This window comes from Barbus barbus (genome assembly GCF_936440315.1).
Source record: "Barbus barbus genome assembly, chromosome: 29".
In the NCBI taxonomy this organism is placed as follows: Eukaryota; Metazoa; Chordata; class Actinopteri; order Cypriniformes; family Cyprinidae; genus Barbus; species Barbus barbus.
In genome coordinates, this window is record NC_136757.1 from 20,263,028 (window position 1) to 20,289,225 (window position 26,198).

The window sequence follows — 26,198 nt, forward strand, 5'->3', positions numbered from 1 at the left end:
AAATCAGCATATTAGAATGATTTCTGAAGGATATTGTGACAATGAAAATTGCTGAAAATTCTGCTTTGCATTCACAAGAATAAATTACATTTAAAAAATATTTTATGGTTTTAACCCCAAAATGGTTTTACTGTATGTTTGACTGAATAAGAGACTTAAAAACCTTTAAAAAAACAACAACTTTTGAACGGTTGTATGCACACATATAAACACTAACTCTGCACTTACAGGCTGGCAGGTACAGGTGTATCCATGTAATGAACTCATGTTCATGCCACATCTGCCGTTGTTGTGGCATGGCTTGGACTGGCACAGATCCACCATTAACTCACAATGTTGCCCTACAGGGGGACGGACAGCACAAGCGTGCGCAAGAAAGAAAACAGTTAATTTGAACCACTTTAAAATAGCTAGTATATAATCCATGATTCTAAAATAAGACCTCACCAGTATAACCAAGACGACAGCGGCACTGATAGTTATTGGTGAGCGGCACACAGTCAATAGTGCCGGATGGATGGCAAGGTCCAGAAAGACACTCGTTCACATCTCCCTCACAATGCTCTCCAGTGAAACCAGGAGGGCAGGAGCAGGTGTACCGCCCCACACCATCCACACACTGGCCGCCATTCTTACAGCGAGCACCGAACTCTGGGGCGCATTCATTCACATCCACCTCACACTGCAAACCTGCAAAACAGAGAAGACGTGGTAAGGGGACATTTACATATCAGTGTAACATCTGCGCATTAAACATACTGCATTAAGAATCAGTCATACCTTTGGTGCCGGGAGGACATGCACAGGAGAAGCAGTTGATCAAATCAATACAGGTACCTCCATTGCGACAGGGATTCGACTGGCACTCGTCAACATCATATTCACAGTTTACGCCCTGATAACCTGCTTTACACTTAAAGAGAAGGTGGGAGGTTTAGATAATAGAAGATAAATAGATTTCCCTATTGTATATTATTTCTATATACACTACTGTTTAAAAGTTTAATGTAACTTATTAGTGTGATGGCAAAGATCAATTTTCATCAGCAATTACTCTAGTCTTCAGTGTCACATGATCCTTCAGAATTCACACAAACATTTATTATTAATGTTGAAAACAGTTGTGCTGCTTAATATTTTTGTGGAAGCCGTGATAGATTTTTTTCCAAGATTCTTTGAATAGACATTTAAAAGAACTTGTAACATAAAAGATAAATGTCTTTATAATGTCACTGTCTTTACCCCAAACTTTTGAACAGTTGTGTTTTTCAATATTAGTTAGTGAGATTGGTTGTACCTTGCAGTCATATCCACCCTGGTAGTCCACACAGGTCCCTCCATTTCTACAGGGGTTGGAAAGACATTCATTCACCTCGATCCCACAGTAACTGCCCATATAACCTCTCTGACACATACACTGGTGTGTGTTGTCTTTGTCGATACATCGCCCTGCGTTCTTACACACCATGTCCACCGCCACACCTGGAGCATATCAGAAGTTGCATTAAGAATTCAACCAACCCTGCAGCTTAATCTCCATTACATTTTGCTGTATTTCAAAAGAGTTGCAGTGAAATTAGTCACTCTGTCAAATCGCTCACCCTTGTTTTTGGCAACAGTCTGGCAGGACATGTTAGGGATGTCACAGTACAGGCCTGTCCAGCCATGCTGACAGCTGCATCTCCAATCCATCTCCTTCTGGATGCATGTGCCTCCATTGAGACACTTAATCTGACTGCACAAGTTTACCATTGACTGCAGAATGAAACAGTCAGAGAAATGATCTAAACTTTAATCTCTGAACATTCACCTACTGATAACTAAATTTCAACACAGGGCAAGAATCATTTTATTATTCCAATTGAGTGTCTAGTATGTATTTGCTGAGTTTAAAGAAAATGTCATTTTTTAATGGCAGTTAATTAGCAGACAGTCCAAAATGTAGGCTTAATTCAAAATCTAGTCATTGAGCAACATCAGACCTTGTGGGTTTTCAATCTAAAGCTGAATGGACAGTTTTTACCTCACAGGTTTTTCCATTATACATCAGTGGGCAGATGCAGTGGAAAGTCCCCAGGCCATCTATGCAGGTGCCGCCATTTTTACATGGATGAGAGTCACACTCATTCAGTTCATACTGGCAGAATTGACCCGAAAAGCCATGTCTACAGCGGCAGGAGAAACGGTTAATTCCATCCACACACGTTCCATTGTTGAGACAAGATCTATGGAGAAAAGAGAGAGAAAATGAATAAGAATATCTATGATACAATGAAATAAAAGAATACCTTTATAATTTATATGGAAAACTAACGTCTCAGTGCAATCTGGGATATCACGTTCACAGTTGATGCCATCATAGCCAGGCGGGCACTGGCATGTGTAGCTGTTCACATAGTCAGTGCAGCGACCTCCATTCCAGCAGGGATTGCTAGCGCACTCGTCCATTTCCTTGTCACAGCGCTCACCATAGAAACCAGCTCTGCACTCGCACAAGAACCGGCCCACTTTATCAACACATGTACCACCATTACGGCATGGATCTGGAGAAGAGAGCAAAAATTCAAATGATTGGGTTTTTCAAGCTGGGGTCCAAAGACCCCTAGTGGGCCACAAATGAGTTGACATGAAAAAGATTTGACAAAATTAATTTTAGGCCTGTCAAAGGTAGATGTTGTGCAAAGTTTTCTGTAAATTTGTTTTATATGTTTGATATAAATTTATTTATATAATTTTTATATATTCCTTGCGACACAAAACTTATTTTATTTGGTTATTTAGTTGATCTCTGACCACTAGGTTACACTACTCTCCTTCAAACAGAAGATGTTAACGCAAGGATGAGTTTACTGTCTGTCACTCATCCACAACATGAGAATGAATCGGTGTAGTAATGACACATACTGGAGCTGCAGTCATCGATGTTAGTTTGGCAGTTGACCCCACTGTATCCAGGCTGACACTCGCATCGGTAGCTGCCCACTGTGTTCCGACAATGACCTCCATGCTGACATGGGTTTTTCTTGCACTCGTCTACATCCTCTGTGCACTGGGCTCCTACACACACACATCAGACAGAGACTCTTGAAATGTTTTGGAAAGATTTTCATTAATTAAATCTACAACTGGGAATGTCATGTGATCAGTGATCAAGAAAAAGGTGTTATATGTGGCTGTCTCAACATCAAATATACTCTTGAGGAATGAAAAACCCACCCACACATAAACTCATAGCACTTACCTTCCCATCCACTGTGGCACAGGCAGGTGTAGCTAGTGTAATCCAGGGATGGCTGACAAACCCCTCTTCTCTGACAGGGCTGAGAATCACAGGGGACTAACTTATCCTCACAGTGTCTCCCTGAGAACCGAGCAGTACAGTCAGTTGTGGATAAATTATAGTGTTTTAATATTTATATTTATTAAAAACGTTTCGGAAAAATTTAAATATCTTATGACCCCAAACTTTTGAACAGTAGTGTAAATAATTATAATCTTATTACATGTTGGGACTGAAATATTTTAATTAAACATCAAATCTGACAACAAAAGTGCTGATTCTGTCATTAAAATCATTGTAAAAAAAAACTGTGCACTGTAAATGTGTGTCACCTGTGTAAGGCAGAGTGCAATGGCAGATGTAGCTGTTGACTCTATCCACGCAGGTTCCCTGATTCATACAAGGGTTTGACTCACATTCATTAATATTTATCTCACAGTTCAAACCTGAAAGAGAAAAAAAGGGCAAATCAGGGAGTTGGGAATGGAGTTGAACATCATTATTACTTTGTTTAGAAAGGCTAATGGATTACACGCCTTTACCTGCAAATCCACGGGCACACACGCAGGTGTAGCCATTGAGACGATCATTACAGGTTCCACCGTTCTGGCACGGGTTGGACTGACACTCGTTCTTCTCTCTCTCACAGTTCTTACCCTCCCAGCCTGGCTTACATGCGCAAAGATACCTACACCGACACAAGATGAGAGTAGTTGACATGAAAGAGATAACTGGCCATAGATGGTTTATACTAAGGCAAGTAAAAATACCTCTTACAGCAATACTACAAATGCAACATGCATTTGCTATGTTAATCAATTTTACAGTTCTTACATAGAATTAAATAATAATTATTGATCTGTTTACAGAATATAACAGGAAATGGAAGTAGGTTGTGCTACTAATAATCAGTATCGGCCACTTTGACAGAAAGATAAAAGCTGTTCCTACCCGTCCTGCTGCTCAATACACTCTCCATGCAGGCAGGGCATGGGGCTGCAGTGGTCCGCACCTGAGTGACACAGAGGACCGTGAGTCCCAACTGGACACATACACTGAAACCCGTTCACTTTGTCCACACACGTCCCTCCACTCATACACGGGTTCGAGCTGCACTCATTTATCTCCTCATTGCATCGCTCCCCTGAGAAGAAAGAAAGTGTGGTTAATGAATAAGACTGATTGAATGCTTTATAAAAGCAGTGCAATTATATAATTCAAGTGATGCATTTTGTTGTTTTATTATTAAAGAAAAAAGCAGAAAAGAAAATATACATACATATATATATATATATATATATATATATATAAACTATTTACAAAGTACTGTTCTTACAAAGCTCTGATCATGATTCATGAATGAAGCACATCTGCATGTGTGTATTTATGTATGTGTATGTGCATGTCCATGTACAAACCTGTGTATCCAGGTTTGCACAAACATTTGTACTCATTAATTCCATCCTCACAGGTCCCGTGCTGGCAGGGATTACTGGCACAGTCATCATGGTTAATCTCACAGTTCTTACCTATAACAAAGACAAATTACAAAATAGTCAATGGAGGCACAGGCAGGTGAAATAAAACTTGTCTAATTTATACAAGAGACTTTGAAAGGTCTCTAAAGAAGTCTGAGTAATGATAGATTATTTCTGTGTGTGCGTAGTAAGAGGAAGGGTCCAGCAGGGGAGTGTAGCGAGCTTTGTTTTGTTTGTTGGACAGTGTAACTGAGAAAAACAATTTTTCTTACTCTTTTCGAATAAGAGTCTGATGCACTTTGTAGACATACTCACCACCAAAGTTCACATATCATATAACTTTACATAAAGATTAGCAAACAAAAATAGAAATCATGCACACATCTCAAATGTACAGTTGCAAAAATCAGTCTAATTCTAAATGGTGGATAATAGTCATGATATACTAAATTAAGACCATTTTGCTGCAAGAACATTTGTTGATATCATAATTAGACTTCATTAAATGCTTCAAAGGTGTAGTATAGGGTCTCTTAAAGAGTCTTTGAGATGTAAAAGCACAAGTGTGAGACTCACCTCTAGTGCCTGGCTGGCAATTGCATTGGTACATGTTGACCAGATCAACACAGCGTCCTCTGTTTTGGCAAGGGTCACTCTGGCACTCGCGTATCTGCTCGCTGCATATGGGGCCCATGTAACCTGGGTGACACTCACATGTGAAGGTAGCAATTCCGTCTATACAATCGCCATGGTGACAGGGTTTGGGTTCACAGTCGTTAATGTTGTCCGTACACAATGTCCCTGTGAAACCTACAGAGACCAGCATATAAGACAAGGGATTAGTACAATAAGGCCAGTTCTCTGAAAGCTTAGCCAATTAGTTTACAATGAAAAACACTTATATATTTCAATTATGGAGAAATTGGTTTTGTTAGTGCTTTTATCTATTTTTTAATGTTACCTTCAGCACATTCACACTCATAGCCATTAGGACGGTCAAGACACTTGGCCCCGTTATGGCACGGCGTGCTGGCACACTCGTCAATGTCAACTTGACACATTTCCCCAGTGAAACCTGTGGTCAAAACACACAGATTCAGTATCATGACAATGAACAGTATCTAACATAGCACATATTAAGGCTGTTCACCCATGCAACTATTTGCAGCAATGAAATGACAGCACATTGTTAATTTTGACTGAGATTTGGTGATATTTGACGATATGAGCAACTGGTGGCCTTAACAAATTTGAGAAAAATTTAAATTCAATGCAAATCAGGGCTCGACAATACGGAGTGCCTGTTGGCCCGGGGCCAGCGTGAAGGACGCTCGGGACAGTAGACGGATTTGTCACTTGCCCGATTGGGCCACTGCAGCGTCGTCACAAAAGTTTATAATTTGCATGTGTTTTTAAGCCTTCTTAATTTAAAAGTTCAAGCGATAAAAAAAACATTCGGGTGCGAAAGACAACTCCATTCACTACTCGCGCACTGTGTTCTGTGTGAACAGTGCACGCAAAGACAGCTGCGTCTCTCTGACACGTGCTGACACATAGCCTATGTCAAAATACCCGTCTTGCCAAGTAACTTTGTAGATTTAACAATGATTAATCTATATTTAATTTATACAGTGGAGTACACATGCACCAATAGACTGGACATTTTTTGTTTTATTTCAGACTATCTTCTGTTCCGTGCTTGCACACAAACTGCACTGCAATCATTTTCCAAAATGCCATTTGTGTGGAAATATTACATTATTATTATAATTAGTCTGTAAATGCCCGTTAACAGAGGCCAGAGACGTTGAAGACAGACGCAAAGAGGAGAAATTACTGTTGCAGACAGAACAAGATCACTGTTCATGATGCGCAAAATATAGGAAGAAAATCCAAATATTGAATTTTATATGAATGTGTTTCTGAGTTTACATGGTGTTTTCTTTTCATCTTTCCTCCATATAACGAATTTAAATCTTCCAATTTACAAAGCTGTTTTATAGGCTACAAACAAAATATTTGATCTATGATCTGCTTTTTTTTTTTTTTTTAAAAGAGGTGTTAAGATGTAAGGTTAATGTACATCCAGCCTGTTACTTGTGTTTTAATCCATTCCCATGTTCAAAACAGTTTTTCTGTAATCAAATTCTATAATAAGAGTCCTATCTACCATGACACAAGGAAATATGTGACACAGATATTACAAAACCATACAAATCAAGTATTTCTTTTTGATTAAAAGTCAGGGGTATTCAATTAAAGCTCCAAGAGGTGCGGCCTCTATATTTTCTTCCAAGCAAAGGTCTTGACAAAAATAAATATATATATAAAAAAAAAAAATTATATATATATATAAAAAAAAAAAATAAAAAAAAAAAAAAAAAAAATATATATATATATATATATATATATATATATATATATATATATATATATATATATATATATATATATATATATATATATATATATATATATATATATATAATTTTTTTTTTTTTTTTACATGTATTGTACTTTTACATTTAGATACATACGAGGCCATGTGACAAAAAAAACACTGTTTCTGTTCAGGGTTTTCCTCCTGAAATCTATACTATTTAAATATAGCCTATTATAAACATTATCTACTAAAAATGTCTACAATAATCAAAACGTTCTCATCTTGAGCAGAAAACAAAGATAACCAGCCGTTTCAAAGTTTAAGTTCTATCCTAGCCATCTAACAACAATTTTCCCAATTATAATAACATGATTCTTTTGAAATGCTCTTAGCCTACAGATTAATAATGCTAAATGTAGATCAGAAACATCTTGTCACATCTGGTTTGAACAGTCAGAGTCATAGGTTATTGAGAGATAAATAGATAGTAAGAAAAATAACTACATTTGCTGCATTGAATTAAGCGCGTTTGGCTTTAGATAAAAATACTAGATTATATAGCGCTGAAAGATATTTGCCATAACCGACGCTTGTTATGTGATCCGCGCCGCTGTTTTGACGTGCCGCTCACTTGAAATGGTGCTGCTTTTACGGCTCATGGTCCAAATGAATGCCGGGGTGCGGATGCGGTCCGCCTTTTGAAAATCAGTTATATAAGTATTTAAGGATAAAAGACTCGAGTTGCTTTTAAAATATTCACGAGTCAAGTCTGGAGTCATTTCAGGTCGAGTCTGAAGTCTATAAAAATCCGACTCGAGTCCGAGTCACTAACTCGAGTGCCCATCTCTGAATTATAAAGTCTAAATATAAATCAAAGATTGCGAATTTTTGTTTTGATCGATTCATGATTAAAATGCAGTGGTTGCCTCTAATCTCAAATGGCTATGAAAAATAAAGGTGCAGAGTAAAGAATATGCAAATGTTATTTTATGTGATTTTTCAATTTCAAACCTAAAGCGTCATTTCATTTCTATCTTTGTGCTATAGGCCTATATTTAATTGTGCTATTACTTGTAATTTGTTCATGTGTTCTTATTTACTGGCAGTTCACTTGTCTTTAATAATGTTTGAACTTTATATTTATTAATAGCTAGTGGTTTTTGCTTTGGTATCAAAATTGAAATCGAGAATTGTACAATTTAATTGGTATCACAAATATTGGTGTCATATAAGCCTATTTATTGGAATACAAGATAACATAGATCAAAAACAATGATAACAGCAACTATTTTATTTTTTGTGGCAGGGCCAGTGAAAATGTTGGCAGGGCAAGTACAAATTTTAACCACTGGCCAAATGCACTTGCGATGCAATTAAGATTACCATGTAACAGGTTCATAATAATACTGATTTTATGATTTGCAGGACTGAACTGGTATTTGTTCAGTGGAATTGTTCATGATATGATCCATTATGTACTGCTGTAATTTATACAAAAATTTCCTCACTAGAATGTTCATTTTTATTAGCAAAAACTAACTCCTTCGGTTCCCCAAATTAGGTGGACATCTAGTTTATACTGGTAATACACACTATTTGTAGTCAGATTTTTAAAAGTTATAGCCAGGTGTCCTCAACCACCAATTTGTGGGCCTTTTATTTTATTATTTATATAAATAATATTAATAATTATAGTAATACACACTATCGAACAAATGGTTGGTGATGGTAATATTTGTAATGCTTTTGAAAGAATGTGCACACTTATGTTCACCAAGCCTGCATTTCTTTGATCAAAAATACAGTAAAAATAGTAATATTGTGAAATAACGGTTTTCTATTTTAATATATTTTAAAATTCAATGTATTCCTATGATGGCAAAGTTTAATTTTCAACAGTCAAATAGTTGTGCTCCTAAATATTTAGGAATGTAAATAACATTAAAAATATATTAAAATAATCCAAATCATTATGACATTATCTGATTAGCTAAAACAAACATGCAATCATGACATAAACTAAAATCATTATTTCTTTTATTATTTTTCACCCTCAATAACTATTATTTTTATTAAAGAACATGCAGTTTTTGAAACTTCTGGAATCACAAAATGAATCATGGCTAATTAACTATATTGACACTCCTAGTTTCTGCTAATAAAAAAAACAGGCAGCTTTGTCATAATTACAGCAGAAATACAAGACAATCCCATAAATCTTTTATATGGGGGCCTTCAAATTTTTTGTTGGAAAAAGTGGGCTATTTGAGTAAAAAAAAAAAAAAAAAAAAAAAAAAAAAACTTTATTGCACCAGTGATTATACTCACCTTGAGGACACTCGCAGACAAACCGGCTGACCTGGTCTAGACATCTACCGTTATTGAGACAAGGCGAGCTGGCACACTCATTAATGTCAATCTCACAATGCAATCCCTCAAAGCCTATGGTTGAAAACACACACATACACAGGTCACTAGATGAATATTAGGACATAGAGCCAAAACAGTGTCATCATGCACCTCATTACAGTGCGTGTGAGTGTGAGTATGTGTGTGTGTGTGTGTGTGTGTGTGTGTGTGAGTACCTAGCATACAGATGCAGGTGTAATCTCCTATCTGGTCCAAGCAGGTGGCGTCATTTTGGCAGGGGTTGGAGCCACATTCATTGATGTCCTGCTCACAGCGTGGACCGGTGTAACCTGGTGCGCAGTTACAGGTAAACGAGCCCTCTGTGTTCTTACAAGAACCACCGTGCTCACATGGGTTTGGCCCTGAGGTGTCAAAAAAGAGGGTTAGAAAGTTTCAGGCAAGATATGAAATGCATAAAACGCTGTAATGTGTGTGCTGGGAAAGATGAATATATATACAGAGACACACACAGATAGACAAAAGTTCTGCAAACTGTCTCACCGATGACACACTCGTCAATATCCTCGGCACACGTGCTGCCCTTGTACCCTGAGGGGCAGTTACAGTTGAACTTGCCATTGACGGGGTTCGTGTCACATTGAGCTCCCATCTTGCATGGGTTACTGGTGCAGGCATCATCAATGTGACACAGCAAACCTTGAAAATATAAAGAATCACTGCTGTTACTAGATTCAAGATTCAAGATACTACAACTGATCTGAGATGGTTTTATTGTAATATGAAAAATCATTATTTTAGAGATGCATTATTTTACTGTAAAAACTTGTTGAGATTTGGTGTTAAAGTCATTTTTCCTCATGACTGAAGTGATCAAGTGTCCAAGAGTAATTTTTTAGGCCATGTGGTTGTTTTTACTGACCAGTCTTGCCGGGAGGGCAGCTGCAAACGAAGGAAGCCACGCGGTCGATGCAAGTGGAGCCAGCAGTGCAGGGCTCAGCTGCGCAGTCATCAATGTTTTCAGAGCAGTCAGGGCCGCTCCAGCCATTCACACATACACAGTTGTAGCCGTTGCGTGTGTTACTGCACGTGCCTCCGTTCTGACAGGCATTGGGCTGCAGTCTGCATTCATCCACGTCATCGGTGCAAAACTGACCTTCAAACAAAAGGGTCACAATTTCAAAAGGACAATTTAAAGGACGTTTGATAGAAGTTTTCTAGCACTGAGAAGTCTGCATTGAAAGGAATTGTAAAAAAAAAAAAACATTCAGCTTGTCAAATTTGGCAATGAATCAGTGAATACACACAAATCAGTTTGACTGAATAATTAAAAAGAATTTTTTTTTTGTGAATCAAGGGCTGCATGACTTAACCCAAAAATCAAATAGTGATTATTTTGATATTTAATTTGAATTCAAAATTGTATTTTTATTTTGTTAAAATAGAAATATTTAACATAGCAAAAAATAAATATACTACTATTGCAAAAATACAATTGCACTGTAAAATAAACTAATCCAGCATTTAATAATAATAGTTGACATGCAATACTAATATTTTGAGATGTCTTAATTTCTTTGCTTTCAAACATTAAACAGAGCTTTGAAATGATTTATCTGAATCATTAAAAATAACAAGTTCCAAAAGCTATTTGTTCTTGAATGAGTATTTGTGAGTCATCTCCACTAGCGGAAAAGGGAACAAGAGAGAGCAAACACACACACACACACACACACACACACATAGTATATAAAGCCGTTTTCATACCAGTCCATTCAGGTGGACACTGGCAGTTGTAAGTGTTCACTCCATCCATGCATGTGGCTCCATTCTGACAGCGGTGATTCGGGCAATCATCAATGTTCACCTCACAGTTTGTTCCATTAAAACCTGATTACAGGAAAATCAGAGAGAAAATTTCCTGAACAACTCACTCTCAATTCCAGGTATCGATAACACAAAGGTGCTCTGTCTCTCTTTGGCATTATTAAACGTAATTACTCAACTTTAAAGCACGAACAGACATTTCTCACGGCTCGTATTCGCTGCCTGAGGTGAGAGAGGAGTTTTGGCCTGTTGCTGCATTTTGCCAGTACGGCACTCTTTAAACGCTAAACTGATAAAGTTAAAGTCTCTCTGTGTGTTTTAATCCCAAACAAATCCAGATACAACCAGCAATTTTTTATAAAGAAACAAGACCATGTGTTCTGACTGAGATTAATGAAGCTATCTATTATATTTGGTGTCACATTTTTATCACAATATCTCCAAATTATGGTTGATAAAAATGTGTAAAATGTGTAAAACAAAAAAAGCTTGACTTAACTACATTTAACCACTTAAGCCAGAAGTGTCTAGTCAAGTTCTACTACATTTTTTCTCTACATGTGAAGTGACTGGAACACCCATTTCCTATGCAGTGACATTTAGCATTTCTGCAACTGAAACATCTGAAAATCAGTTAGTTGTTTTAACCGGTTTATCACCCTCTCCTGTGCTGCGGTAAAATCTCATCAGACATTGGTCTGTCTGGCTCAGGTCCAAGTGGGTGCTGACATAATCATTTGGTGAGCTTTGGCATGTCTGACTAACATGTTTCAGTAGCATCTGAACAAATATAGCTTTTTTTTCTATGATAAAAATAGATTTCTATTTCCTCTCCTAGGGAACTAACCTGGCAGGCAGTGGCATATATAAGTTGTGTCTGTCATCTGCCGGCAGGTTCCACCATTGAGGCAAGGGGATGGAAAGCAGGGCACGTAATCCGTCTCACAGTGGAGGCCGGTAAAGCCGGGTTGGCAGTTACATCGATATGAGCCTGGGGTATTCAGACACACGCCTTCGTTCTTGCACAGAGACGGGGAGAAGGCACACTCATCTGTGTCATTGAGACAACGGGGGCCACGGAAACCAGGAGGACAGGTACAAGAGAATTCACGATTGGGCAGAGTATGGCAGACACCACCATTGGCACACGGGCTGGAAAGACATGTGTCCTCTTGCTCACAATGCTGACCTGAGGAGAAAATGTCAACAGCAGAACAAAAACAACAAAACTGTCAAAAATTAGATTTTAATACCTTACTAAAATAGTGTTTTTTGTTTTTATTATTTCAAAAAGTGACAGAGGGACAAACTGAGATGGGAAGTGAGAAAGATATCTGACCTGTCCATCCACGGGCACACTGGCATTTGTACTGGTCGTTGGGGAGGAGTGAGCACTTCCCACCATTGGTGCAAGGGTTGTTGGGGAAGCATGTGGAGTTTTTCTGGATCTCGCAGTGCTGGCCTGTGAAACCCAGAGGACACAAACAGCTGGGGCTCCCAGGTACACCTTCCACACTCGCAGTGCAATTTCCTCCGTTCAGACAATACCCCACGTAACACGGGTTCTTGCGCTGACAGTACTCGCCTAAGAAACCAGGAACACACCTAAAACACAGAAATGGCACAATATTATTCAGGATCTGAGAAGAGAATCATTTACGGTCAAATTAATTTGTTTTGAAATGAGTCATGCAACATAACAGGAAACAGTATTTTATCACATATGTATGGTGCAAAAATCTTGCTCAAGAATCTTGCCTCATCAAGATGGCATCCATCGCAACTTACAACTACAAAAATTTAAATATGGAACTGAATTATAATCGAAACATTTCAACCACATAGAAATAAACAAAACAGTCATTTGCTCATTTACATAACTATTGATGTAAAATCAATACAGACTGTTGAAAGAGGCCTGAAGCAAAAAAAAAGAAACAATAGCTGCAAATTTGCATCAAGTTCAGTGTTTGCATTTTCCATTTATTTTAATGCAGCTGTATATAAAATGTTACTATGAGCGCAATCCAAACAAATGACCAAACTCAGCAGTATTTATATGTAATTATTAGTGCTGTCAATCGATTAAAAAGAATTAACAAATTAAATCGCAAATTTTTCTGAAATGAATTGCGATTAATCCCACCTAACATTACAGTTTTTAAATATACTTTTATATTGCAATAATTTCACATTCAATCTTCAAATTAATGTACAAACAACATTTTTAATACTTGTTTTTTTATGACTGAAGGCCAGTATCACTGATGCCAAGTAATACTGATTTCCCTATAAAACAAATTCCCCTAATATTTAACTGATTATAGCCGTTAAACATTACATTATAATTAATTATATATTTTTTTTAAGAGAGAGACAGACATCAACATTTATTTATGCTTGTAAATGCTGCTCTTGAGAAGGCATATGGGATGTGATGCCACAACGAGGACAGAATGACGGCAAAGGTAGATGTTAAACCATACATATCTGTGTGACAGTGTACAGTGATTTGTCATGAGACAGTGGGAAGCATTTCTCCTCCGCCTCCTCATTGCAGCTCTCCAGAGATATCAGCACATGACTAGCGCTCACAAAGAGGAAATTACATGATTGCAAAATAAGACTGAGGGGGAAAAAACCCTGTCTGTCCTTCGGTCTTGTTCTCTCTGTCCATGCAACCCCCACCCCCTCTCTCTCTCTGACCTTTTTAGTTTTTGCTAATGTTTAACTGTCACGGTCCAGTGAAGTCATAGATATAGACTTCCCAAAAAGTGTTTGAGTGAGAAAGAAAAAAAGGGAAAAATGTCCTTATTAACATTAAATCAACTTAGTTTCAGTGTCATGTAAAGTGTTCTTGTGTGCGACATACTACGGCCTGCTGCCATGCAGGTGCCGGCCTCCCAAAGGAACAGTCAGGTAACACAGACGAGGAATAAAAAAGCCCCTTTGACAATGTTTGTGTGTGTGTGTGTGTGTGTGTGTGTGTGTGTGTGTGTGTGTGTGTATAGTCGCGCCCGTATGACTGCATACACACCTACTTGAGATTCCAAACAACCTGTTTCCCAAAGTCTCTCTCTTAAGATTATACACAGAACACACACATGCAAACTGTTGCAGCAGAAATCTTGGCTCAAGAGAAGTCATTTCGACCACACATGGTCCAAAATTAAATAATGGTGGGTGACTTATGAGAAAATGTGCAGGTTATAACTTAAATATTACTGTATTTTTCATTATTTTTTATAAAAATTATTTACATGAAAAAGGTTTATTTTACTTCTAACAGAAGAGTCTATTTGTTATCCTTCATGCATTTTGTTCCACCCTCCCCGTTTTGTGTATTTGTAACCCTGCATTCTCCACCATAAAATAGGGTGCAAGAATAGCATAAACTTGCATCCTGCATCTGGTCACACTGCACAACCGTGATTTGGCTCTCTTTTCCAGCTGTGTGTGTGTGTGTGAGTTTGTGCTTTGGGTAAGAATACACCCACAGAGACCCTCTGGTCACGAGATCACAGCAATGCTGACACTCAAACAACAACAAACACATTTAAACCCGGCGCAAGCAAACAGCCTGGACTCAGGGGAACAGGCCTCTTTCAGACAGTTGTGTCACTCTATACCATTCAAAGACAAGGAGGGATTTTCGCTTATCTCTCCTTTGATTTCACCAGGGAAAAGCTCATTCAGACCACCATCACCATCCAAGGGTTGCAGGTATTACAGCCAAGGTTTTTGCGCATTTTTGACTTCATTTATGACTGTCTTTGTGATTTATATACACACAAATATTCACAATCTGCAAATCTAAAAACCAAACCTCGACAAAATAATGACTCCAACAGCTAAACTCATCTATAGGTTTCTTTGTTATCCTTCATGCATTTTTCTCTCCCCCTTCCTCCGTCTCCCCCTCGTTCTCGCTCTTTCTCCTGAGGTGTCAGATTTCTACAGATGGTTCATATTAGCGCCCCTCTCTCTCTCTGGCTCACTGACCTCTTCATGTCCCATCCACAGGGCCTGGGGTGATAGGGTGGGGGAAAAACTTTCTCTAGTTCATATTTTTACGAGGCACCTCATCAAGATTTTGATTTCAACCCACTCACTTCCTCATGCAAAAACCGTCACTTTAGAGTTTGTCCCCCACCCCCAAGGTACTGAGATTATCTAATCTGAACCAGCAGAGTGTCGAGTAGGCTTCACCAAGAGTGGGCGAAATTGAGCATTTTTGCATCACACACAAAAGTTAACTAAAAATGCTCCTTTCCATCCTTGCTCTCGTCTTTCTTGAGGAAAAGAGCCAGCCGTATTTATAGAAGCAGGCGGCCCTCCTCTACATCCTTGGCTTTCTCTAATTTTCGCTAAAAGGCCCAACGACCGCAGGAAAAACAGAGGGAAAAGAGCGGAGACAGGGGGAGGGGTGCAAAATGAAAAGAGTAACACAGACAGGGAGGGCTGAACCACAGAGAGGGACGAGAAAGGGGAAAGAAAGAAAGAAGGAAAGAAGGAAAGAAGGAAAGAAAGAAAGAAAGGTATAAAGCAAGTTTTGTTTCTCTTTCTCCCTTTTTGACAAGAAACAAGAAAAGAGAAGGACAGAAGGAGGGCAGGGTGGAGTAGACAGAAGTGCTGTGGTGAGACTGAGCGTGACTATGAGTGCATATGTGCTATAAATCTGATCTGAAAACAGCATGTCTCACTGAAGGGAGGGTTCTCTGCTCTTTATATACTCCTCCTTAATATACTCTTCCTCCCTAGCTCTTTCTTTTCCTGCTGTCTTCTATGGTCCCTTTCTTTTCACTTCGCTCGGTTACTGTACCATTTTCGTCTGTGCTTTGATGAAAAGCTTCATTGTGCTAGTGTAAAGTCTGAGTTCCAAAACATACACTGAACAATTCTGGGCTTAACAAAACTTGGCTGAACTAATCCGTTGCTGCAGTGGGAAAAGAGCACAAATTAAGTGGGCCAATTTAAACCAAATATATAAATAATTTAATTTAAATGTAAATAATTATTTAACTAACTAAATTATTGTAATATTATTTTTAAAAACTAACCTTTAAAAGAAAATACAGTAAAAAAAAAAAAAAAAGTTAAATTGCAAACAATAAAAACAAATTGAATAACAAAAGTTAGTGAAATTAGCATGATCAAACACGTTACTGATGTAACAGAAAAATGTTTCACACCGGTTTCCCCCAAATAAAGATAATTATCAACAATTACCCAGGGGTCTTTGTTCTAGATGACAGGAAAGGTGGTCTTTATATATCCCCTAAAGGTCACGGGGTCAACAACACACCCATGTACACAATAATGGCTTTACCAAAATGAGCTGACTTACCATCATTAGCTTAACAGATGGAAATGATTATCATGCCGATTTTAGTTTGTGACCTTCAAACATTTACAAAAGTAATCTTAATCTTATTTATTGGTTTGATCGTTGAGAGAGAATGCCAACGTTTATTTTGTATTTTGATATCAGCAAATAAAAGGTATCCACAAATGGAAAACTCTTAAGCGATACTTTTCAGGAATCTTCATGCAATGGAATGCTAACTCTTAGAGTAGTTACTTAGTTAATTACGTGCCATTTACCAGAGGGCTCTCATTCCAAGGGCCTTGTGGTGCTGAAATTGTAGGACTGGTTCCCCTGGAGCAACGTAGGGTTAAGTACCGTTCTCAAGGACACAATTCTGATAAGGTCTCTGCTAAGGATTGAACTCGCAACCTTTGTGTCAGGAACCCAAATTCTTAATCATTACAGATCTCCCTCCACCCCAGTATGACAGTGAGGACAGAGAAATCACAGCCAAACTTGTATGCTGGGTAACCTAAAACCTCAGCAATGCTAACACCCCAAGTTATGTGTGTGTATGTGCGTTTGTGTGTGTCATTGTTCTCATAATCATGTCATCTTTCTGTCACTCAGCTCTACTTGTCAGCACGGTGTGTCGTGGGTTTAGGTCCTGGTTGCCACATTTCCCACTATTGTGTGAGGCCTCCAGCGATAGGAAACATTTGTGAAAATTTGTGAGAATGTTTTCAATAGACTCATGTTCGGCTTGACGTGGGAAGGCCCCTTCTGGCCTGAAGCAGTTGCTCACTTAGATTAGTTGGCAAGGATGAGAAACTTTCTCTCATGATAAAGTGTTTCATACCAGAGTGTGGTTCAAACACGTACCCACGTTCACGCAGATAGTGAGGACTTAGACTACAGGAAATCAAATTAGACTTAATTAGCAGTATCTTTGTAGGAATCTGTGCAAAAAAAAAAAAAAGAGAACATGAAACAGACAGTATGTTGACTGTGATAAACTTCATTACTTTTATACAAGTGAGTTCCTGTGGATATTTGGGATTAGGCAGAGAGTATAAACGACATACAAACTGTTTAACTGCTTCTCAAGGGGTAAACATGTAATGCTGCAAAGTTGCTTTGGATCAAAATGCCTGCCAAATGAATAAATATAATTGTAAACTGCAAGTTCATGTATATAAGTTCACTTAGCTATACTTAGGGGACAAAATTGTTCCCAGATGTCACATAAATCTGGCAAAACCTCCCTTATAAGATGCCCTCAAAGATTCATAAAAAAGGATTCATATGGGTTTTTTTGTTTGTTTGTTTGATTTACTTTAAATGCAAATTTATTTAATTATTTGAAATAAGCATTACTAAAATTACATTACAATTAAAAAAAAAAATCCTTTTTGTCAATAAATTTAAAAATTCAAATGCCAATAATTTTCAGTTAATCTAATAGATGGGTTCAGAATCTGCAGTAATTAAAATAACTCAAAATTTACTAACATTTAATATTGTAACATTGAGATATGCAATTTTTGAGGTTTCTGCTATTGCTATTTAACGGTCTTCACATTTTTGTTTGTACAAAAATACAAACTTCTATACTTTTCAGCTTTCTTTTCCGCCATACAACAAGCACAATTTTGTCGAACATCCCATCTGATTTATAGGGAAATTACAGAATAAACAGCTATAAATGTCAAATTCTGTAAATCCTGGATTAATAGAAAATCATATTCAACAACAAAAGAAAAATACTGATATTGTACACACACACTCACACAAATAAAAAAAGCATTTACTGTATGTCCTCACCTAGGTCTGCTAGCTAAACGTGTGCGCGGGGGTGTTTGAGTAAATCACGGCCTCTGCTTGCCACTCGTCACAGTGTTGACTTTAGTTTGAATGCTATATACAGAATTGGGTACATGTTCCTGAAGCACCTACTCTCTCTCTCTCTTGCTTTCTTTATTTTTCTGTTTCTCTTTTATGACTAGAGTTTCTGGTTGGCAGACGCTCTTCCTGAGGCCATCACACTTTGAATGTGACTTTGAAACAAATCAACCCAGCCTGTAGGCACACAGAGACAGCAGAGAGAGAGAGGTGAAAGAAGGACAGGGATGAAAGGAGGGTAAAAAAAAGAAAAAAACAACAACAATACAGCTTGTTAAGAGAAGGGATGATATAGCTCAAAGATTAAAAAAGAGAGAGAGATGAAGTAACACTGAAAAAAAGAAGCCAAAAAAAAAGGTCATAAAAGGAACACAGGGCTCTGAGAGAGAAAGAGAGCGAGAGATGATTGACAGAGAGAGGTATTGACAGGGTAATCTCTCTCTCACCAGCAGGCAGACACATCTCCGATTTCACCCTCTTGAGCGCTAAAAGACGTCTCCGTACTGCTCTCCTCTCCCTGCAGGCACATTCTACCTGTCAGATCAAACAAATGCCAAGCTGACTCCACTCTCCCTTCCGACCGAGGGGGGGAGGAATGGCTGAAGGGAGGGGGGAAGGAAGTGAGGGGTAAAAAATTAATAAGTTTGCACCCCTCATGCAGGTCAAGACAAAGAGATCTTGTTTGATGTGAAAGAGGGAAAATAAGATTCTGGGCAGAGAGAGGTAGTGAGCTCAGGTATTCAAGGCAGTCTCACTTCTGCTCTCAAAACACACACACACGCACACACACACACTGCCAGCTATTCTCTTACTGCTAACTCACTCACTCTGGCTCAGATAAGCACAGATCCATTTGCAAGTTGCAAAATCCTTGACTTGTGTCAGGCCTAGAATTGTGCTGCTTTGTTTTAGGTGGGGATGTGCAAAAATGCACTACCGTTCCAAAAAAATTGGGGTTAATAAAAAAAAAAAAGTCTATTATGCTCACCAAGGCTATATTTATTTAATATAAAATACAAAATACTGTAATACTGTTAAATATTGAAAAAATGTTTTTATTGTAATATATTTTAAAATGAAGTTTATTCCTGTGATGGCAAAGCTGAATTTTCAGCAGTCCTGAAACCGACCTACTCCAGTCTTCAGTGTCACGTGATCCTTCAGAAATCATTATAATATGCTGATTTGATTTTCAAGAAACATCTCTTATTGTTATTGTTGTAAATAGTAATATTTTTAATGAACTGAAATAATGAATGCTTTTTTTTGTCACTGTCATGTATGATCAATACATTTTTGCTGAATAAAAGTATTATAAACATTAATTTCTTTAAAAAAAAATTACTGACCTCAAATGTTTAATCAAGTTGGGGGATTGTCTGAACCAGCAACTTGCCAAAAAACAAAAATTCACTGTAAGGGACCCCTTATTAAAAAAGTAATCGCCATAAATAAGTGAAAAACTGAATGAAGACTCAAATAAAACTTCAGTTTGCCAATGGCCAGATAAACACATGTGAATGAAAAAAAGAAAAAAGAAAACAGACAGATGTGATGCAATCACCAAAGATGTATGTCTTGCCAACGGTTAAAGACCTACACAAATATTTGGAGTCTGCTTAAAAATGTAGTGCTCGGGTAAGCTCGACACTACAAAACACTGCCTTTCTTGCCAGTCCAAAAATTAAACATTTTAACTGACTTTCACTGACAAAAATTGTTGAAGGCAATTCTTTATTGTTAAAGTTGACAAATTTTAGAGTCCTGTGCTCTTGCATGTGAACAGTAACAAGACGTGTCAGACCGTCAGTTTAAAAAAAAAAAAAAAGAAAAAAAAAATCACATAGAAACCTAAATAAACCAACTGATCTGCATCATTAATTGACCATGAAATCAGATTTTGGTGAACCACTTGATTCTTTTCTTTGTTCTACAGGTACTGTGCTCTGAAACTGGCACTGCAGTGGAAATCCTGCAGGCTTCCTCATGTGTCTCTCTCCTACACCACACACACACGCTTTCAAGTGCAATGACACACACAGGCACATATGAAACCAGACACACGCGCACAAGCGCACACAAAACACACAAAAAAAATGACAGACACACAGGTGACACACAGCTTGGTTCTCACACCCTGGCTGGAGGCTTGCAGACGCACCGGTCTGACCACTCACACACACACACACACACCCTGCTCTGCCAACCTCTGTCACACTGCTCTTCCTGTAACGAGCGCACAGTGGCAGAGGGAAAAAAAACTGAAAAACACCTTGTTGACTTTGGTTCTCGGGTGTCACCTCACCTACACAGAATGTATTAGTAACTCCTGAGAGTACCTTGTGTCAGCCTGTTCCATTTTGAGATTGCACGCACACCCAGGCAGCCATTTCAGGTCGCTGAAAGCCTGCATTCTCGAGCAAAGTCAAGCCGAGATGAACTTTCATAGCATTCAAGAATTTGAGCTGTAGAGAGTCTAAAGCTGTCGGATCCGGCGGCGACCGGTGTGCCTGATTCCTGTCAGCTTGGGAAGGTCAGATTCTGGTTTTCATGCAAGAAAGTTCCCTGGCAGAACCTAACAAAAACTTTGTGGAATTTTCTACCGTAACAAATCGAGATAACTCGAATGATACTATACAGGTTTCTTGTTTCATCTTATCTCTTTCACAAACACCTTTCCTTCTTAGTAGTAGTAGTGAAACATCACGAGTAAGAACAGTTTTACAGTGAAGACATTAAATGGGAAATTTAATGCTATTAATGTCATCTAATTCTCAACAAATACTACTGACAAACATTTAAATTCTAGTTGATAATTATTTTCATGTTATGGCTGTTAATCAAAAAATAGCTAATATTGAATTTCTATTTTAACAAAATAATTTCAGAATAAAAGACAAAATTAAATCATTTTAAAACCTATAAATGAATTCAGACATCACAACATTTTAATGTACAGTATGTAAAATCTATAATTTTGAGATTTTTGCTACCACTTCACAAGGTTAATATTAGTTTTGTTTTAATGTTTTATGTATTTATGTTTTTGAAAAAAAGTAACAAAAAAAAACCTGAAAAACATAAAAAGCTTAACTTAAAAAAAAAAAAAACAGAAAAGTTCTTTTTAAAGCTGTAAAGAAATATAAAACAAGCCTAATAAAAATAACAAAAGCACATAAAAAATAAATAAATAGTAAAACAAACTAAAAACAAAATGAAAACTGAAAATATATTTTAAAAAATGATATTATATAATATAATAGTATACATAATCCTAAAATAAAACGGATTCTAATATCAAATTAATATAAACAAAATATCCAAATGACGATGAATTTAAAATAAATTCAAATCCGGCGATAAAGATCAAAATCAAAAACTGCTCTCAGACTTAAAGATATAATAAAAATTCTACAATCAAAAGTCAAATAACCTTTCTAAATTATCTGGGCTGTGATATCACAGTTAATTTCACAAAATCAATACAAAGTTGAATTATAAAATAACTGAATAAAATGGAAAGTAACTATACAAAAGTATAGTATAAATACACAACTGAAACCTCCATTAACATTTAAGAGCAATAAAAGGGCTTTTCTCCAAACATATTAAGCATTGTTAACTCTTCAAAAACACTAAAGCAGACACACTAAAGTCTGTCTCAAGTAGATGTGGAGGATTATTTATATGAACAATGAGTGTGATACTGTAAGTCTGTGGTTTTATTAGGTCTATCTTACCCAATCTGAACCTGTGCTGACTGAAAGGACTGACTCATCCACTTTCCTGGCAATATTTGTTGTGAAAATTCACCAAATTCACTTTTGGTTGCAAATTACTGACACTGGGAAACATGACTTCATTCCATAGAAGCCAAGAAATTCCTAGTATGAATTTAATTGAAGCCTCAAATCATTTTGAAAGTGGTGTCTTCAATGTGGCGCGGAGGTAAGCTTTCTGTGCATTCCTGTCCTGATTTACCACAAGGCCGAGCTTTACCATCAGATGTGATTTCAATTTCTTTATTTACACGTTGTTAAGACTGGAGATGTGGCAGTAGGAACGTATTTACTGTAACCCAAACCCAAAGTGCAAAAAATTGTCAAGGTAAGACATGTGGAATTTGTGAAATATGTTTCCATGGCTGTGGACTGTATGAAGAGGATTCATTCTATGATGGGAAAACAGTTCCTCTGTGTTTCACAGCCCATAGAAATGTAACATGATAGGTTTGTTAGCAAGTGTTTATTTTGGGCAAAGCAATAAATGTAACCCTCAATCATACGGCATAAAAAGCACAATTACAAGCTGCCACAAGCAACGTTCAACGAACAACAGCAGTAAAGGAACCGGCATTTAACAGTGAAGGAAACTTGTGTGTGTGTGTATTTTAAACTCTGCAACCACAAGAATTGGATGCATTTTACAGTTTTTCCACTCCAACTGTTACTCGTCTTTTTTGAATCCACTTTGCATAGTTTTTCCTACACTCACAGACAGTTTTAAATGCACCGCAAAAACATGCACATGCACACAAAAAAATGCAATCATTACGATTACACTTCTCAGTGTACCGTGGGAGGACTCCAACTCTGTCAGGAGAGCGGATTTGGCAATATTAAATACTTAGGGTGACCTAATTTCATTATTTCTGTGGAAAAATGAAGTTAGGCAACGCAGCTTTGTGCAAAACAGTCTCGCGGCTGGATTGTTCTGGTTCTCAATGAGCCGCAGACAGTGGAGTTTAAATGTGAGAATCGTCCTGTCTTACCTGCAATAGCCTGTTCCATTGTGGAAAGTCACACAGGTAGCATTGTTGACACAGGGCTTCACGGGGTCCACACACTGCAGAGCTGTGAAGAAACATGAACACATCAGATAAGGACTGGCTCAGTACTGTGCAAAGAACCAGTAACAGTACAAAATCAAAATTAATACAATTTCATCATTATATAGCTGTCCCAGTGTTTTGTATCATAACAGTCTTCTCACCTGTTAAACTCAAATTAATTTTGGGTAAATTACGCATGTACAAGTTTATTCAGGTTAGTGTATTGTGTACACTACTGTTCAAAAGTTTGGGGTCACTAAGATTTTTAAAAAAAATAAATGCTTTGAGACTGAGCAATAATGCCAATAAATGTCAAGAAATTTAGGACACTATTAATTTTTTTCCTTTTTTTCCCCTTATTTTATTTTTCTGGACTTAATTTTAATCGTTAAATTAAAGTTTTAATTTAATTAAAGTACTGTGCAAAAGTAATATATTTCTGTCACAATTTCTTCAAGTTTAACCCGACTTTTACTTTGACGAGCTGCCCTGAAAAGATTTGTTTGTGTGTATATGAAATGACAACAGTTTTTCTCAAATTAAACGGTCAAATGCTCATGAAGTGACTCTCAGAACAGCTCTGGAGATGTTCATGTATTTATGTCCTCATCTGAAAACACTGAGTCACGCACACTTCAGTATGTGTAGTAAATCTGTGGATCAGGGCAATTCATTTATACTCAAAATAAGCAGGATTCATATTTAAAAGTCTTTTTTTTGCAGCTTAACATTCACAGACACTAGCCCAGGCATCCTCAAATCTGGCCCACTTCTGCAGAGTTTAGCTCTAACCCTAATCAAACACACCTGAGCATGCTAATCAGAGTCTTCAAGATCATTAGAAACAGGTAGGTGAGTTTGATCAGGGTTGGAGCTAAACTCTGCGGCAGATTGGACCTCCAGGGAAAGATTTGAGGAACCCTGCACTAGCCCATACCACAATCTGATTCAAGTAAATTGATCTACTCTTGATTTATTCGTCCAACATTTTGAAAATTCCGTGACATATCACGTTACACAGTAAATTCCATTTTTATGACTGGATTCCGCAATTCTGTCAGCATTTTCCGCATCGCAGAAATCATATGGCCATCCGTCTTCCGAGGTCCTGGCTCTCTGTGGTCATTAAAAATCCCAGGATGTCCTTCGAAAAAGAGTAGGGGTGTATCCCCCGGTAAAATTTGCCCATTGGGCTCTGACCATCACGGCCTCCTAATCATCCCCATACACTGATTGGCTGCATCACTCTATCTCCTCTCCACCAATAAACAGGTGTGTGGTGGGCGTTCTGTCGCAATATGGCTGCTGTCGCATCATCCAGGTGGATGCTGCACATTGGTGGTGGATGAGGAGACTCCCCCCTTCCATATAAAGCGCTTTGAGTACCCAGAAAAGCGCTATATAAATGTAACAAATTATTAGAAATTTTATGTTAAATAAATGCTCTTCAAAGAATCCTGTGGAAAATGTATCACAGTTTTCACAAAAATAAGTTTGCAACAGTATAAGACAATATAAGATATGTTTCTTGAGCACCAAATCAGCATATTAGAATGATTTCTGAAGGATCATGTGAGTGAAGTGACATTCAGCCAAGTATGGTGACCCATACTCGGAATTCGTGCTCTGCATTTAACCCATCCAACGTGCACACACACAGCAGTGAACACACACACACACACACACCGTGAACATACACCCGGAGCAGTGGGCAGCCATTTTATGCTGCAGCGCCCGGGGAGCAGTTGGGGGTTCGGTGCCTTGCTCAAGGGCACCTCAGTCGTGGTATTGAGGGTGGAGAGAGCGCTGGACATTCACTCCCCCCACCTACAATTCCTGCCGGCCGGAGACTCGAACCCGCAACCTTTCGATTACAAGTCCGACTCTCTAACCATTAGGCCACGACTTCCCCATGTGACACTGATGACTGGAGTAATGGCTGCTGAAAATGTGAATACAGTTTATCTTAAATATATTAACATAGAACACAGTTGTTTTAAAATTGGAAAATAATTTTACAACATTACTATTTTTACTGAATTTTCGTAAAAAAAAAAAAAAAAAAAAAAATGCAGCCTCCGTGAGAAAAAGAGACTTTTTAAAAAAACATTAAAAAAAATCTTCTGACCCCAAACTTTTGAACAGTAATGTGCATTTTTATTTATAAGTTCACATTTCCATCTAATAACTGAAAGTGGTACAGGTAAACAGACTAGTAGGGGTAAACATAAATAAAGCTGGAGTTGAGGAGATGTAATGAGAGTAATGTCTTTGTATCATGATTGACAAGGCTACATTAAGTAGCTCCTCCCAAACTTTTGTTCAGAACTCCATTTTAATGAATAGCAGAAAAAGTGGCCTGTTTGGTGCTTTTGAAATGTCCCATAAAAATAGTTATTTTAACTAAATCAATAAAAGATTAATCTTTTAACTGGCCCAAAAAATTAAACACTGACCTAATCAGATTTTTAAAAATGCTAAATATGGCCAATACCCAAAATTATCACAAATTTAACACTGCATTTCTAATTCACACAGTCAGGCTAACTAGTTTAGTACTTTAGGAGAAAAATTAAACCTGCTTCACATTGTTAGGATGTTACACATAATGACGACACAAAGCAAGGAAAAAAGCTGCTGTAGATTCTAACCACACCACTCCCTCTGATACAAACACTACAGAGAGTGGAGTTGTTGTGGGAAAGAGGTGAGAGACAAAGTGGTAGGGCAACAAAGGTAAAGGAAAAAAAAAAAAAAAAAAAAAAAAAAAAAAAAAAACACTGTAGCCATTTACGGTGACAATGTGCCAAGTGCATTCAAGA

The 26,198-nt window shown here is 37.6% G+C and overlaps 1 protein-coding gene across 2 annotated transcripts in view; it reads right to left on the reverse strand.

Annotated features, from left to right (window-relative positions):
• The window catches only part of LOC306849712 (uncharacterized protein), a 45,410-nt gene that overhangs the window by 9,207 nt on the left and 10,005 nt on the right, over positions 1-26,198 (reverse strand). For both annotated transcript variants that reach the window (XM_079384962.1, XM_079384961.1), the window contains exons 2-24: positions 23,317-23,398; positions 12,675-12,940; positions 12,183-12,524; positions 11,276-11,398; positions 10,431-10,664; positions 10,052-10,207; positions 9,727-9,912; positions 9,470-9,583; positions 5,720-5,833; positions 5,335-5,568; positions 4,699-4,809; positions 4,232-4,424; positions 3,823-3,968; positions 3,613-3,726; positions 3,242-3,361; positions 2,905-3,057; positions 2,315-2,543; positions 2,024-2,225; positions 1,602-1,755; positions 1,298-1,482; positions 781-913; positions 448-690; positions 229-341 (exon numbers count right to left, since the gene is read on the reverse strand). In XM_079384962.1, coding sequence (XP_079241088.1) covers positions 229-341; positions 448-690; positions 781-913; positions 1,298-1,482; positions 1,602-1,755; positions 2,024-2,225; positions 2,315-2,543; positions 2,905-3,057; positions 3,242-3,361; positions 3,613-3,726; positions 3,823-3,968; positions 4,232-4,424; positions 4,699-4,809; positions 5,335-5,568; positions 5,720-5,833; positions 9,470-9,583; positions 9,727-9,912; positions 10,052-10,207; positions 10,431-10,664; positions 11,276-11,398; positions 12,183-12,524; positions 12,675-12,940; positions 23,317-23,398 — 3,947 coding nt within the window. The remainder of the gene's footprint in view (positions 1-228; positions 342-447; positions 691-780; positions 914-1,297; positions 1,483-1,601; positions 1,756-2,023; positions 2,226-2,314; positions 2,544-2,904; positions 3,058-3,241; positions 3,362-3,612; positions 3,727-3,822; positions 3,969-4,231; positions 4,425-4,698; positions 4,810-5,334; positions 5,569-5,719; positions 5,834-9,469; positions 9,584-9,726; positions 9,913-10,051; positions 10,208-10,430; positions 10,665-11,275; positions 11,399-12,182; positions 12,525-12,674; positions 12,941-23,316; positions 23,399-26,198) is intronic.